Source organism: Leiobunum rupestre, chromosome 11, assembly GCF_980474605.1.
Source record: "Leiobunum rupestre chromosome 11, qqLeiRupe1.1.hap1, whole genome shotgun sequence".
In the NCBI taxonomy this organism is placed as follows: domain Eukaryota; kingdom Metazoa; phylum Arthropoda; class Arachnida; order Opiliones; family Sclerosomatidae; genus Leiobunum; species Leiobunum rupestre.
In genome coordinates, this window is record NC_143394.1 from 46834076 (window position 1) to 46851271 (window position 17196).

Here is a 17196-nt window from a genome sequence, read left to right on the forward strand (position 1 = left end):
AGTTGGGGTTCTGATAGGTATTCATCAAACTGGCTATCTTCATCGGCCTGCGATGGTCCGGGGTCATTGTAAAGGTACGCTAGGGCGGAGGTGTGTGTGGCCTTTGGCAACTCGACTTCCATTTCCATTACCTCGGAGCTCTTGCGCAACATGCCTCGGACATATTCCCGAACAGCTTGTCTAACCCAGGCCCGGACTGGCCCGGGCGGCTAACCGTGGATCGCCGGTCAGATCGGGGCCAACTCAATTTGGGGGCCATAAAGGAAAAATTTGGAATCAATGGGAAATGGGACCATCACGATTGCAGAGCAGGTGGGGCCAACTACAAGCCAGTCCGGCCCTGGTCTAACCTCAGGTGTTTCATCCGCAAGGTCTTTGTAGCGTGGGTCCAGAAAGGCCGTTATGAGACGTGCGAGAACCTGCTCTTGGTTGTCGCTTGTACTAATGTATGTCAATTTAAGATGAAAGCGCGTCACAAGTTCCTTGATAACTATATCTTTAAATTCGGAAGTCATCGAGGAATCGCCGGTAGATGGTTGCATATGTTTTTTAACTACTTTTGTAATTAGTGGTCGAACCATGGACGTTGGTGAACTCTTATCACCACAAAATACAGTAGTTACGATTTGCAGTGGTTTTAATAGGTCTACCAATTCGGCAATTTGTGTCCACTCTCTCTCTGCTACGTCAAGCTTTTCAGCAACCGCTCTGGTTGTGAGTGTTCTGTCGGTTAAAACAGTGGTAATGGGCAGTCGATTCTCCAACAGACGTTGTAACATTTCAAACGTCGAGTTCCATCGGGTCTTTACGCTTTGTATGAGTTTCTGTTTTTGAAATCCTAGCTGCACCTGTTTCGTCTCCAAAGCTAATGTTGCCACATTTGAGTGTCGAAAGTGTCCAACTATTTTAGAGGCTTTTTGGCAGACATCAACGGTGGTCTTGTGCCTTATTAGCGGCAGGGTGAATTGAATGTGCCGCGCAAGTGAGCCCACCTTTTTCCTTTATGCCAAGGCTACTCATGTCACGAACGGCGTTGACCACATTTACTGCATTATCAGTCACAACAGTTATGGTCTTGTCTAAGATGTTCCACTCTTTCAAAACGTCTTCCATGGCGTTGCAGAGGTTGGCCGAAGTGTGACGTTCTTCCATAAGCTGAGTAGTCAATGTAAATGACTTTGGTGTCCACTGGTTGTCTATTAGATGAACTGTCACCGTAACGTATGATTGTTGGGCTCGTGAGGTCCAGCAATCGGATGTGCATGTAACATTTTCAACCGCGTCAAATTCCTCTTTTATTTGACATTTCACCTTATCGTACAACATGTCCAGCCTTTTTTTTTAGAGCAGACCCCTTACAAATGTTGTAACCGGGCTCCACAGTTTCCATGAACTGAATAAAACCCGGACACGATGCAAACGAAAGTGGAAGCTGTGACATACCAATCATCTTTGCAAGGGCTTGATGAATACTTTCGGTACGGTCTTTAGAACAAATACGTCTACGACTCCCGGTAGAAAGGCGCTTGCGTTTAAGTACTGGCCCAATTGAAAATGATCTGGAAGCACTCGTCGACGGTGTACTGGGTAGATCATCGATTTGGACAATATCTCCGCTCTCGCTATCGCCCTTTCTAGTAACGTCGTCCTCCTCGCTGTAAATTAAAAAAATTGCGTTAAATATTCCAAACACGTATCATTTACGCAGAGCTCAGTACAAAAGTAGCTTACTTCTGGTTTAATTCAGCTACTGCACCAAGATGGTCACTTGGAGATTTGCCGTGAACCTTCTTTAAATGGTTTCCGATTGCCCCTGTTGAACCTCCTTTACACGTGAACTCATTGTTGGTGTAGTCATCACAAACAAGGCAAAATGCCGTGTCACCCTTTCTCTCCGCGAATTGCCAAACCCAACTTTTCATCTTGCCCATAACATCGATTTAAAAAATAATATATTCCAATAAACTATGCGTTTGGAACAAAAGGAAACGAAAGACCTCTGTTATCTAAAGTCAAAGTCCTATTGTAGATCGTACACCGTTTGCAATGGGTAATAATTATTAAAAAACATGTAGATTTCATTAAAAAAAAAGCTTTGGTAACATCCAAGTTTTTGTACCCAACCTTTGCTACACAGCAGGAACACGGATTTTCGTTTTAAGATAAGCGTGTCGATAGGTCCGTGTAAACGTATCAAACTACACGGGTATACGTTTATCTGTTAACTTCTAAAAACACGGCGGTTGGGCCGGGAGTAGTGGCTCACTCCTGTAATCCCAGGCGTCCGGGAGGCAGAGTTTGTGGATGGTCGTGTGAGGACGACCACTAATCCCCCAACGGGTGGTTGTCATACTTCCGCCACGGGTGTCCCAACCCTATCCCCAAGTATCCCCCCGTTGGCGTGGCCGTAACACATATCAAATGGACGAGCGCACTGAATTGTCCCACCCGTTACAATCGCTCATAACGAGTTTCTAAAAAAAAAAAAAACAAAAAAAAACCACGGTCGTTTTGGAAACGGTTTGGGGTGGCAGAGTGGTTAGCACTTTCGCCTCGCAGCAAGAGGAGCCGGGTTCGATCCCAGCTTGTGGCACTGGGTGACAACTCGGAACAACTCCTTCTGCGTTGAGTTCGCAAGTTCTCTCCCCACTGGATTAAGGGGTTTTCCCCCGAGTTCTTCGGTTTCCCCTTCCATAAAAACTTGTTGAGGTTAACGGTAATAGTTAGTGTAGGGAACTGTTGGCTCGCGTGGCATGCAGGGCTTGCCACCACCCTCCTACGCATTGTAACCCGGCCACCTGAATTAAAGGCTTCAAAAGTCGCTTGACGACTTAGGCCTAAGGTGGTGCCTTGGGTATTAGCCTAGCTGATTATTATTATTATTATTATTAACGTTTACACGTATAACCTTAAACGGATATAGAAACACGGATTTGTGCAAAGACCCTAGTTTTTACCCTCGCTCAACTCTTGAGCTCGGTATGTCGTCTGCTACCAAGTGTAAGTATTTACAAAACACGGCGGATTAAAATTAATCCAAGTGATATTGTTAAATTTGTTATACCAAATGTTTATGGTATAAAAGTATTTCGTTTACTCTAGGAGCAACAAACCCAAGGAGAACGCAGCTAGCCTTTAAACGCGCTAGCACAGTGTTGTGTACAAATTTCATTGGACGAACCTTTAGGCTGAACGTTTTACGGAAAGGGGGAAGACAATTTCCGAATTTTCCCCTTCCGACGGCAGCAGACGCTTAAGTGTCTAACCAATGAAAACTGTACACAAGAAAATCCACGACTTTTTACGGGTTGCGTTCTCCTTATGTGGGTGCTGTGTTTGTGGCTCCTATAGTTTACTTAACTAGTCATAAAAGGAAATGATTTAAATATTTAAAATAACGAAATATTTAGTACGGTTTCGATGATTTTTCACAGTTTATAGCCTCGCGAACTAAGGCTTAACATTTCATTGAAAGTCACAGTAGTGTATCAGGTAAAGATTGTTGTTTATCATAAAATACTAGCTAGTAAATATCTAAGCATTAACAATACTTTCACAGAGTTGATATGAGTATTGCCATATTAATTCATTTAATTAGTATCGAAAGTAAATTAAAATAAGTTTGAAACCGAGCTCCGTATAAAATGTTTGTGGAAATCTTACCGGAAAATGCAAAAAGTAAAGCCAACTTTTTGTTTATTTTTAGCGAAATTGGCGGTGGGTGACGTAGAAAAGTGAAAGCACGTAGAAATATTTTATGGAAAGGCCTATTACAATAAAAATTTATCGCACGATTACTTTTGGAACGCAGAGTGGGCACGCAAAGTCTACTTCAATGATTTGATTCTTAGGCCACGCCAACGACCGAGGATCCTTTTTGCGACCAGCAAGTCTTTCCACCCGGCCAGGGGCGTAGGAACCGGGAGGGGCAGGGGGGGGGGCAATGCCCCACCCTAGGATTTTGCTGGGAGGGGCAACTAATGTTATTGCCCCCTCCAACCTTTGGTCAGTTGAAATCTTCAAAAGGCTCAAATTATCATTTTAAAAGCATATACAGTTTATAGAACCTCAACTGTGTTTAAATTTCAGTCATTTCCCGCCAATTTACAGAGTACTAAACAGTAAACATGCATTCGGAGAAGCTACACTCCATTAAAAATTAAAAACCATTCTCCAGACCCCTTTTCGTTTATCTTTGCCCCCTCCAACTTCTAGAACGTTCCTACGCCCCTGCACCCGGCACAACCCGACCCTAATCCCAGCAAAAAAAGCGACCAAAGATGGTAGTTCAAGGACAAGGGGACTTCCAGGGTTCCATTTATTAACGCCGTCGTTACTTACGCGCTTGTTAAAGTTAGTATTCATCACGCAATACGAAGCAAAAAGTATTAATAATCCAATTCCCAGCTAATTCGGAGTAGCAGTTCAACGAAACAAATCAATTTCGTTTTCTTCGAAAAATGGAAGATAAAAAGAAGCAATAAACTCGAGAAACATTTCTAGCTACACGTATTTTATTATTCAAAACGGCGAGCTTCTCGACAATCGTTTATTGGTCTTTACAATCGATCGCGCTCATTCTAACCCCCTTTTCAAAGGGCTAAATTTTAGAGCCCCGTTTTCCCTTTCAATTTAAGAGTTTATAACGAAAACGGAATAAATTGATGTTTTCCTTTACTAGCTATACAACTTTTACGCATCGACCTGTTCGGTAAATTAATAGGGATTTGGTGCCATTATCGAATTAAGCGGGGAAGAGAGCTCTCTAGAAATTTCGGTCTCTTTATGGACTTAGTAAAAGGAAGGAAGACATTAAAGAAGTCGACGCAAATTGAGGCAGAAGGGCAATTTTTAAGTTCAAGTTTTGGCGAGGAAAAAATTGACGAAAGTTACGTTGTATGAACGTCCGAGCGACGAAGCCTTATAAAGACTTAAAAAAGCTAGCGAAGGCCTTTGAGTCTTTCTGGACTTTTCCAAAGCCTTGGTCCAAGTTTTTCAGCGATTCGGCTCCATTTCTAAGAATGAACCCGACAGCTGCGCAGTTTTCAAGTGGCTAGACATAAATAAGCGAAAATAAATCCGAAAAAAAAAACGCAAACTGTAGTGGGTATAAACTTTCAGGCTATATCAATGGGTGGGTAGTACGTTGACCGCTTAGAGCCGTCACCTTTAACCTATTCGCGCCGTACTAGCTCTTTATCTAAAAGGCAAAAGATTGGAAGTTGGCACGGTACCAAACTGTTTTAGTTCGTTGCCGTGTATTTTAAGGGACTAATCTAAAGTCAATGATACCGGCGATGGGCTGGCCCACCTCACCCTCTTGGCCCACCCAGAACTCATCCGCCTCGTTGGACGCATCACCCCCTTGGCCCACCTCACCCTCTTGGCCCACCCAGAACTCATCCGCCTCCCATTCTTCGATATATTTGTTTCTTCTTCGACGCGGACAAGACGCTGTTGCGCGTGCATAGTTCTTGAATGAGATTGAGGGCGGTGTGACGGGGGCCGTACCCTCACCGTGTACGAGTCAAGTCATCCGCGATATCGGATATTTACACGCCCGCCAGGGGGAGCGACTAGCTTCGATTCGGTCGCTGATCGGGAGGCTGTAGATAAATAGCGCGTTCTAGGAATCTCCAATCGAATTGAAAAAGAGATTCGGGGACTTGTAAAAGTCTTTGTGGAGAAAACGGATTTGCCGATTGGTAATGAATGGAAGAGACTCTATAGGCTGATTCTCTTTGATCTTTACGTGTTTTCTTCACTCCTCTCCTTCGAAATTTGTTTCCGTCTTTCAAAGGAGATGGGAATTTGGCGAAAGAAGCCGCCTTTTCCCGCACCAATCACCTTCGATAAGTCTCGTGCTTTTTATTGATATTATCATAAGCATAAGTAACATAATTACAATAAGTATGACAATTAACAACCAAACTGATTTTCATAGTTATTGCGTAATCAAGCGGAATATTAGGCTAAAATGATAAAAATTAAAAAAGTTTTTCTCGGCGCCACGAGCTCGTGTTTTATTATCACGCGTGATTCGCACGCGGGCTTCAAAACAAAGCCAAAGCCCCTCGCGACTCCAGAACATGCTCTCCGATATAAGACTTAAATTTGTATCAAAATGTAGTCATCCAAAACGGTAAGTCGCGAGTCCTAGTCACAGTATTAAAGGCTGAATTAAAGGCTTTAAAAAGTCGCTCGATGACTATTATTATTAGTATCAAGAGAGTATCAGTGCCGAAAAAAGGTTCGGTTAGATAATTTGCATTAAAGCAATAGGAAGTGTCATACTTATTGGTATTATGTTACTTATGTCATAAGCAATGTAACAATACGATGTAACAGAACGATTGCGCTAATAGTTCCCGCTTCTTTCGTTGGAAAAATTACTGTCAGCTAGGAGCACCAAACACAAGGAGAACGCAATTAGCCTTAAAACACGCTAACGCAGTGCTGTGTACAAATTTCATTGGACGAGCCTTTACGCTGAACGTTTTAAGAAGCGGGGGGGGGAGACAATTTCCGAATTTTCCCCTTCCGACGGCAATTGAGGAGGCGAATTTTCAGTCATCGGTAACTTGACACATGGGCCAAATAATGTTATGATTTACGCGGTCATTGGCGAAACTTTTTTTTAGCAGTGGTGGATAATTGGTTTGACGAGTATACACTCTTTTACGAAGTCGGCCATTTCATTACAGGCCTGATTTAAAATAGTACAGGCAAGGGCGCCTGCACGTGCTCATCAGCTCGAGACGTCGCGTGCACTTGACCGCGTGAAGCGAACTTGCATGCATTACTTGAAATCAGACCTGTGATAAAATGGCAGCTCTCACAAATAAGGATATAAAAGAGTGTATATGAGGTATTCTCCATTTTGATTGTTTTTAGGCCCACTTGTAAGGATTCTGGGGTCAAGTTTTATTTTTTAAAGCTAGCACAACATGGTGATTCATACTGAAAATGCAAATTTCTACGCTTCCTGTTATAATTTTCTATACAATTTTAAGGAATTTAAAAATTTAACCAGCTTAAGATTTTCACTAATTTTAATTTTTTTTCGGGCCCCTTTCAATTTCAAGCATACCTTATGGTTAAAATGAACCACCTATAGGTAGTTCTTTTTAACTTACCATTTCGTATACTTTTTATTCTCCACCACACTCCCCCCCCCCCTTTTCGGCTTTCCGCTTTGAAATTTTTAATGTTTAGGCTTAGTTTTTCTTTTCGGTGTAAAAGTCGCGAGCCAGATTTCCCGCACGGTACTGATGAGTCCCAAAAAGGCTAATTTCATTTTAATTAATTTAGTTTTTCACTCGAAGATCTATTTGGTCCGAGTTTCTAGTCTTTATGTTTGCTCGAAGACCTATAGACGCATTAACATATTGCCTACAGGGAAATATGCAAAAAGGGGCGAAATCCACCCGAGGTACCTTCCTATTTAATAATGTTTGAGGTAGATGGCGACACTATAAAGTTTACGAGCTATTTGTAAGTTTAGGGTTAGCTTTTTTATCCTTTTTTAATATGAATTTTTCTTCTTATTCGCGTATTTTATCAACCTTGAATACCACCAGTTTCCACCGCTGATCATTACAAAAATTAGCGTTGGGATCATACTTATTAATCTTATGTTACTTATGATATAATTTAGTTCTTAGTAACAATGTTACTAGCCAAGCAATTATATTCCTGGCCACGGCCATGGAACAATGAGGTCGGATGACCGCAATTTGACAGAGTGACCCTTGATTGTCCTCAAGATGACTTCTAGGCACTTCCTCTTCCGCGGACATCCATAATTATAAATTTCATTACCGGACAGCTTGACCTTCATTAGAGAGTGCCGCGAATTTTAACGAGATTACAAGAGCGTTATTAAAAGCAAAAGTATAGCGTAAGACCCAAAAGTGTGTCAGCTGTACCTTCGCGCAGGCCTATTAAAATTTTTAGTGAGACCTAGTCACACTACATGGAATAGTACTAGCAACATTATATTTAGTCTATACACTCTTTTTCGCGGTCTTTTCGACCCCTCTTTTTGGCCGCCCGCTAGTCGGCCATTACCTGGGACCACCGGTGGGGGGTCTAGGCTCGGGTCTTTGGTCCCAGGATATGGAGAATGGGGGTTAAGGGGGGTAAACTCAACATGGACGCGCCCAGCAAAATTCCAAAAAAAAGTCTATTGTCTGGCGCGATTTTCTCTCTTCGATTTACTCGCCCATAGACATACGTTTTAAAAGGGCTGGAGTACAGTCCCGGACAAAAGTTTCTGGACATTTTGTTTTTCAAAAATTTTTAAGACTGCTTATAGTAGAAAGTCGAATGATACCTTTTTGGAAAGGTTAAAAAACGGAGAATAATTTGGCTATTTTTAATTTCTCGAATTTCTATTGGTTGAAAAGGCGATGTTTTAGTTTTTTAAGCGTTGGTCAAATATTTCTTCACATTTAAAAAAATAAAAATAGCTTAATTATTCTCCGTTTTTTAACCTTTCCAAAAAGGTATCATTCGACTTTCTACTATAAGCAGTCTTAAAAATATTTGAAAAACAAAGTGTCCAGAAACTTTTGTCCGGGACTGTACCTCGATTTTGATGACGTATTTTCCAACCCCCCCCTTCGTTTCCCCTTTTTACTTTGCTACAAACTCTCATTAACTACTATACCGTTCTGACACACTTTTGGGTCTTATGCTACTTTTGTTAAAAGAAAGTGCGAATACGGGCAAATTCTAAGCTGTCGTCAAAGCGAGTAAGATGATAATTTTGAATTTTCGAACTACACTCGCTAAAAAAGATCATTTCAACGGTTTTTTACCATTTATCACGGTAACCATGGAAATACCGCGGGAATGAGAGGGGATCAGATTGATTATAAGTGGTGGTTAGCATTTTCACCTCGCAGGAAGAGGAGCCGGGTTCCACCCCAGCTTGTGGCCCTGGGTGAAAACTTGGAACTACTCCTTGACTTAATGGTAATAGTAATAGTGAGTGTTGGGAGCTGTTGGCTCGCATGGCGAGAAGGGCTTGCCACCACCCTCCTACGCATTATAACCCGGCCACCTGTTTAAAAGGCATTATAAGTCGCTAGATGACTTGGGCCTAAAGTGGCGCCTTGGGTATAATGGTAACTTTAGTTAATGTTGAGATCGTAATTGATTGATTTCGAATCGGGAATGGGAATTTCGAGAATTAAATTATAATGTGATCGCTCTACTTTGAATCGGGAATGGGAATTTCGGGAATTAAATTACAATGTGATCGCGCTACTTCGAATCAGGAATGGGAATTTCGAGAATTAAATTATAATGTGATCGCGCTACTTCGAATCGGAAATGGGAATTTCGGAAATTAAATTACAATGTGGTCGCGCTACTTCGAATCGGAAATGGGAATTTCGGGAATTAAATTACAATGTGATCGCTCTACTTTGAATCGGGAATGGGAATTTTGGGAATTAAATTATAATGTGATCGCGCTACTTTTAATCGGGAATGGGAATTTTGGGAATTAAATTATAATGTGATCGCCCTACTTTTAATCGGGAATGGGAATTTTGGGAATTAAATTATAATGTGATCGCGCTACTTTTAATCGGGAATGGGAATTTCGGGAATTAAATTACAATGTGGTCGCGCTATTTCGAATCGGGCATGGGAATTTCGGGAATTAAATTACAATGTGGTCGCGCTACTTCGAATCGGAAATGGGAATTTCGGAAATTAAATTACAATGTGGTCGCGCTACTTCGAATCGGAAATGGGAATTTCGGAAATTAAATTACAATGTGGTCGCGCTACTTCGAATCGGAAATGGGAATTTTGGGAATTAAATTATAATGTGATCGCGCTACTTCGAATCGGAAATGGGAATTTCGGAAATTAAATTACAATGTGGTCGCGCTACTTCGAATCGGAAATGGGAATTTCGGGAATTAAATTATAATGTGATCGCGCTACTTTTAATCGGGAATGGGAATTTCGGGAATTAAATTACAATGTGGTCGCGCTACTTCGAATCGGAAATGGGAATTTTGGGAATTAAATTATAATGTGATCGCGCTACTTCGAATCGGAAATGGGAATTTCGGAAATTAAATTACAATGTGGTCGCGCTACTTCGAATCGGAAATGGGAATTTCGGGAATTAAATTATAATGTGATCGCGCTACTTTTAATCGGGAATGGGAATTTCGGGAATTAAATTACAATGTGGTCGCGCTATTTCGAATCGGAAATGGGAATTTCGGGAATTAAATTACAATGTGATCGCTCTACTTTGAATCGGGAATGGGAATTTTGGGAATTAAATTATAATGTGATCGCGCTACTTCGAATCGGAAATGGGAATTTCGGAAATTAAATTACAATGTGGTCGCCCTACTTCGAATCGGAAATGGGAATTTCGGGAATTAAATTACAATGTGATCGCTCTACTTTGAATCGGGAATGGGAATTTTGGGAATTAAATTATAATGTGATCGCGCTACTTCGAATCGGAAATGGGAATTTCGGAAATTAAATTACAATGTGGTCGCGCTACTTCGAATCGGAAATGGGAATTTCGGGAATTAAATTACAATGTGATCGCTCTACTTTGAATCGGGAATGGGAATTTTGGGAATTAAATTATAATGTGATCGCGCTACTTCGAATCGGAAATGGGAATTTCGGAAATTAAATTACAATGTGGTCGCCCTACTTCGAATCGGAAATGGGAATTTCGGGAATTAAATTACAATGTGATCGCTCTACTTTGAATCGGGAATGGGAATTTTGGGAATTAAATTATAATGTGATCGCGCTACTTCGAATCGGAAATGGGAATTTCGGAAATTAAATTACAATGTGGTCGCGCTACTTCGAATCGGAAATGGGAATTTCGGGAATTAAATTACAATGTGATCGCTCTACTTTGAATCGGGAATGGGAATTTTGGGAATTAAATTATAATGTGATCGCGCTACTTTTAATCGGGAATGGGAATTTCGGGAATTAAATTACAATGTGGTCGCGCTATTTCGAATCGGAAATGGGAATTTCGGGAATTAAATTACAATGTGATCGCTCTACTTTGAATCGGGAATGGGAATTTTGGGAATTAAATTATAATGTGATCGCGCTACTTCGAATCGGAAATGGGAATTTCGGAAATTAAATTACAATGTGGTCGCCCTACTTCGAATCGGAAATGGGAATTTCGGGAATTAAATTACAATGTGATCGCTCTACTTTGAATCGGGAATGGGAATTTTGGGATATAAATTATAATGTGATCGCGCTACTTCGAATCGGAAATGGGAATTTCGGAAATTAAATTACAATGTGGTCGCGCTACTTCGAATCGGAAATGGGAATTTCGGAAATTAAATTACAATGTGGTCGCGCTACTTCGAATCGGAAATGGGAATTTCGGGAATTAAATTACAATGTGATCGCTCTACTTTGAATCGGGAATGGGAATTTCGGAAATTAAATTACAATGTGGTCGCACTACTTCGAATCGGAAATGGGAATTTTGGGAATTAAATTATAATGTGATCGCGCTACTTCGAATCGGAAATGGGAATTTCGGAAATTAAATTACAATGTGGTCGCACTACTTCGAATCGGAAATGGGAATTTTGGGAATTAAATTATAATGTGATCGCGCTACTTCGAATCGGAAATGGGAATTTCGGAAATTAAATTACAATGTGGTCGCGCTACTTCGAATCGGAAATGGGAATTTCGGGAATTAAATTACAATGTGATCGCTCTACTTTGAATCGGGAATGGGAATTTTGGGAATTAAATTATAATGTGATCGCGCTACTTTTAATCGGGAATGGGAATTTCGGGAATTAAATTACAATGTGGTCGCGCTATTTCGAATCGGAAATGGGAATTTCGGGAATTAAATTACAATGTGATCGCTCTACTTTGAATCGGGAATGGGAATTTTGGGAATTAAATTATAATGTGATCGCGCTACTTCGAATCGGAAATGGGAATTTCGGAAATTAAATTACAATGTGGTCGCGCTACTTCGAATCGGAAATGGGAATTTCGGGAATTAAATTACAATGTGATCGCTCTACTTTGAATCGGGAATGGGAATTTTGGGAATTAAATTATAATGTGATCGCGCTACTTCGAATCGGAAATGAGAATTTCGGAAATTAAATTACAATGTGGTCGCGCTACTTCGAATCGGAAATGGGAATTTTGGGAATTAAATTATAATGTGATCGCGCTACTTCGAATCGGAAATGGGAATTTCGGAAATTAAATTACAATGTGGTCGCGCTACTTCGAATCGGAAATGGGAATTTTGGGAATTAAATTATAATGTGATCGCGCTACTTCGAATCGGAAATGGGAATTTCGGAAATTAAATTACAATGTGGTCGCGCTACTTCGAATCGGAAATGGGAATTTCGGGAATTAAATTACAATGTGATCACTCTACTTTGAATCGGGAATGGGAATTTTGGGAATTAAATTATAATGTGATCGCGCTACTTTTAATCGGGAATGTGAATTTCTCGAATTAAATTACAATGTGGTCGCGCTATTTCGAATCGGGCATGGGAATTTCGGGAATTAAATTACAATGTGGTCGCGCTACTTCGAATCGGAAATGGGAATTTCGGGAATTAAATTACAATGTGATCGCTCTACTTTGAATCGGGAATGGGAATTTTGGGAATTAAATTATAATGTGATCGCGCTACTTTTAATCGGGAATGGGAATGTCGGGAATTAAATTACAATGTGGTCGCGCTATTTCGAATCGGGCATGGGAATTTCGGGAATTAAATTACAATGTGGTCGCGCTATTTCGAATCGGGAATGGGAATTTCGAGAATTAAATTATAATGTGATCGCGCTAGTTTGAAACGGGAATGGGTGGGAATAATACCGTTTCCGCTTCAAACGCGGCTCTCTAATTTCAACTAAAGAGCTCTCAATCGCGACCAATTTGAAAGAATTAAATAGGTTCCCAAAGAAAGGGAATTTTGAAGGAGGGCGAGTGGCGTTGTCCCGCGCAAATCGAGTCTCATCTGTCGAAGCGAGGAATGGAAAACAAAGGAGGGTTTTAATCGGATTGTCAGACATCGACGGGCGGAGGAAGAAAAAAGTGTGGATGGAAAAAAAAAATATCATTTCTCCTCCGCTGATCTCGCGAGCAGTCTTTAGAGAAAGCTAATTTGGTCGATGCCACGCCGAAGGAGCCGGGGTTCCTGGTCGATTACTCGATCAAGACAATCGATTAGACAGAGCGGAATGAAAGAGGAACGCGGTGATGGCCTGCCTAACTACCAGTTCAAGTAGATTCAGTTCAACCCGCTCCAGATAAATCTTATCTTACAAACGTCTACAGGGAGTTGTGCCAATCTTGTGCGATTAATCTTATTTAAATGTTAATTCTAAAATAAATGTAATTCAATTAAATTCTAAAATAAATAAATATAAATGTAATTAAACTAGTAAAACCCTAAACCTTAGAAATGTGTAACTTAAATATTTTATAATTGTGAAACTCGAAGCAAAAAATTTATCGTATGTATGTATTGTATTTGAATCTTTTCGACGCTCTCTGGACATTCTCAAAAAATTCCGCGCCTCTGGAAAATCCGGGAAACGAGCGCGTCAGTAATATTCCATAGAATGTTGGCGCTCGTTTCCTCCCCCGCTTGTTAAAGGATTAACCGAGCTTTCTTCGAGGGTCCAGGGAGCGGAGATGAGTAGAATAAAACTTTTTCTCAACCGTATAAGGTTAAAATAAACCTTGCAAAAAACCAAACGTAACGTGGTATTTTTTTCTGACCTAAAACTTAGGAACTAGAGAAGGCGCGTACTAAAATAAATTAATTTCCCTTAACTTGTTTCAGTCCAAGTTAAGTGATAGGTTAAAAATTAGCTCTCCCAAAAGTAATTAAGTAAAATTAGAGAAGGGACAAAAACCCCTTTTCTTCAAACCTCACACTGAAAAAGTTGTTCAGAAAATTGGTAACACTTTTTAAGCTTTTCCGAATTTTACACTACATTACACCGTAAACTATCAGTTGAGTTTCGGTGTATTTGGGTAGTAGGAGGCTAGGAGGTGTTAAAACCAGTGATTAGTATGAATTGTACTCTGCTATATATAATCGTCTGCTGCTTCAGATTGTGTTGGATAAAGCGGCAAAATAACATTTACATTTTTAAGAAATACGCGACTTAGCATTTTGGTAATTAAGGCATCCAAAAAGAGTGAAATCAGTGAGAGAGTGTATTTTAGCATCACCCAACTAATTATACGTTTTTGGAAAATATTTTCTAAACTAGTGCTACACTTATAGCTATAATTTGGCACGAAAACAAACTGTTAGGGCAGCAAAGTGTAGCGCAAAAATATCAATTGTGGAAACACTTCAGCTACCAATTTTAGGGCGTGTTTTGTCCTATTTGATAGCCGGGAGTAGTGGCTCACTCCTGTAATCCCAGGCGTCCGGGAGGCAGAGTTTGTGGAAGGCCGTGTGAGGACGACTACCAATCCCCCAACGGGTGGTCGGGATACTTCCGCCACGGGTGTCCCCACCCCTGTCCCCACGTATCCCCCCGTTGGCGTGGCCTTTACACATATCTCACCCTGATTAATCAGTTATTGTGTGTGTGCTGGTGTCTAAGGCCTCGGGTCGACACCGATGTTTGTGTATCTCAAAAAAAAATGTTCTATTTGATATAATTTACACGGAAAGATAAATAAACCTTGGCTATAATTTTATTGACAAATTAAAATTAACTATTAGCGGTGGAAAATGCGGAGTATACAATAAAATAATTTTAAAGAAATGAATAAAAACCACTATTGCACAGTAAAATAGTTTTGTTTATTAAAAAATAAGTTTAATAGCCCGCGCGTAGCTAATAGGTTCGAGGAGTACAACATTTTGAAATTTTACGTACGGAATTTTAAATTTTAAAGTGATTTCAGAAATCATAAACTGATTTTGACATTTCGGATCACAATTTTCGCGTTGATTTCTGGTTTTACACACAATCCAAGGGATTTGTGTGTATTGGTTTCACGTACAGTGTAGCCGATCCCGCCGTGTCGTACACAACTCTTTACCAGTTAGGGTTACAAATTTCAACGATTCAACGCTACATTTACCGGCCTCGGTATCCCAATATAATTTTTTAAATCTGAGCCCATGAAGTTAATAATTTTTCCATTTATGTGTTTTTGGGCGATTTTCGGCTTAAAATCTACATCATTTTTTAAATTAAGAGCGACTTGGTTGAAAGTTATATTTTTAGTTAGTACTGATCATTTCTGTACTACTTTCGGTTGCATTAATATATTTTAATTTTTAGTAAGATTTCTGACCAATAGTTCTTTTTATAAAATAACCTTGGCCAACTTGTTGAAATGTTGCCTCCCCGCTTCAGCTGTGGATCCGTTTTCTCTCCCACTAAAGAGCTTATGAACTCATTCTTAGGCATTGGCTGAACTACTCCAGGGCAACATTTCAACAAGCTGGGCAAGTGTAAAGACATTTTATAAAATTCGAGGGAGCCCACAACCCGCGTACGCGCTATTGTCATATTTGAATTTCGTGCCAATTGATAAAGGCGCCATCTAGGAGCAACAAACACAAGGAGAACGCAGCTAGCCTTTAAACACGCTAACGAAGGGTTGTGTACGAATTTCATTGGATGAACGTCACGAGCCTTTACGCTGAACATTTTACGGTTGGGGGGAAAGACAATTCCGAATTTTCCAATTCCGACGGCAGCAGGCGCTAAAGGATCTAGCCAATGAAAAACGTACACAAGAAAATCCACGACTTTTGACGGGTTGCGTTCTCCTTGTGTGTGGTGTTGTGTTTGTTGCTCCTAGGCGCCATCTAACTCGATGGCGTTTCGTTACCTTATTTTAAAAACCAGGTAACTCGAAAAATGCGGTTTGTCTTAAATTAAATTTAAATTATCTTGTTCGCGTTTCGCTACTTTATTTCCAAAACTACGTAACTCGAAAAATTCATTTTCGATAAAATTCCTCTTGGGTTTATTAAATTAATGTACAAGATGATTGAAAATTGGTTCAAATTTAAATTTAATATTTAAAATATAGTTAATACCCCGGGGGATTGTGTGTACTTAAATGTCCGCGACATCTTGTTCTATTTAAATCATGCTCCCTTTAAACATTGAAGCACCCTCTACAGCTGACAATGCGTATGAAATGAAATTACCTAGTGGCGACTTAATTATTTATAGGTCAAAATATTTGGGTTATAACCCCATCTTTCGAGATATGGTTCGTAAATATAGTCGCGTTTAATCTTTGCTGGCCCAAAATTTAAATATAATATTTAAAATATAGATAATTGTGTGTACTTGAATGTCCGTAACATCTTGTTTAGGTTGGAACCGATTTTCTTTCATATTTTGGGATTTCCAAGTGGATTTCTGAAATTATTTTTCTCTAGAGTGTACGGAATTTTTAAGAATGTCGAACCCGTCGAATAAGTTTGACTATTACATCAATAATAATGGTTTGAGTCTATTTGATCGATTCCCAAATGATCGAACGGGTCCCATTTGATCGAATTGCATTTGATCGAATGGCATTTGATCGAACGAAATTTGATCGAACGCTACTGTAGGGTAAAACTACTAGTTTTTGGGAGTAAATCGAAAAGGCAACGGTGCATACGCGCCTACGGCGCGCGTACATCAACCTAACCTAACCTAACCTAACCTAACCTGACCCTATTTATATATATCAAAAACAACGGGCCGTTATCGTCGATGTCATAAAAAAATTCCATCATATAGTGTATAAAGTAAAAATCTCTTCATCTTTGTGGCTTAATACAGTTAAAGCAATTAATTATTCCATCATTATTCCTTCTGCACTTCATAATGACATTCGGTAAAATAAAAACATACCAACTGGTACAATAAATACTTTTGAATTCGATCAAATAGTATTCGATCATTTGAAGGTTCGATCTTATGAAACAAATGACAAATGGGATTCGATCAAATGGAATTTCGATCAATTGCAACGTATAATGATCGTTACATCAATAATAATAATGTAATATAATTTGTAGTACTAAGGAGGTTTTCCAATGAGCCGTTCGAACACCCTGTATAGATCAAATTTAAAATCTGGGGTTAGTGAATGGCACTGGGCAGAGTCGCTATCGGTTC

At 40.0% G+C, this 17196-nt stretch overlaps 2 protein-coding genes across 2 annotated transcripts in view; one reads left to right on the plus strand and one right to left on the minus strand.

Moving 5' to 3' along the window:
* The window catches only part of LOC149923058 (uncharacterized), a 56517-nt gene that overhangs the window by 17478 nt on the left and 21843 nt on the right, over nt 1–17196 (plus strand). The window lies entirely within an intron of this gene.
* LOC149923059 (uncharacterized) lies at nt 1286–1931 on the minus strand. Its single transcript, XM_090163869.1, has 2 exons — nt 1732–1931; nt 1286–1655 (listed from the first exon to the last, which is right to left on the minus strand). The coding sequence occupies exons 1-2, from the start codon at nt 1929–1931 to the stop codon at nt 1313–1315; spliced, it is 543 nt and encodes a 180-aa protein (XP_090019995.1). The 3' UTR covers nt 1286–1312.

Bases quoted from the DNA above. Each gene is read 5' to 3' on its own strand.
- LOC149923059 (XM_090163869.1), bottom strand. From the start codon at position 1,931: ATGGGCAAGATGAAAAGTTGGGTTTGGCAATTCGCGGAGAGAAAGGGT. The intron at 1,656-1,731 runs GTAAGCTACTTT...TTTAATTTACAG, and splicing joins GTAGCTGAATTAAACCAGAA to CGAGGAGGACGACGTTACTA.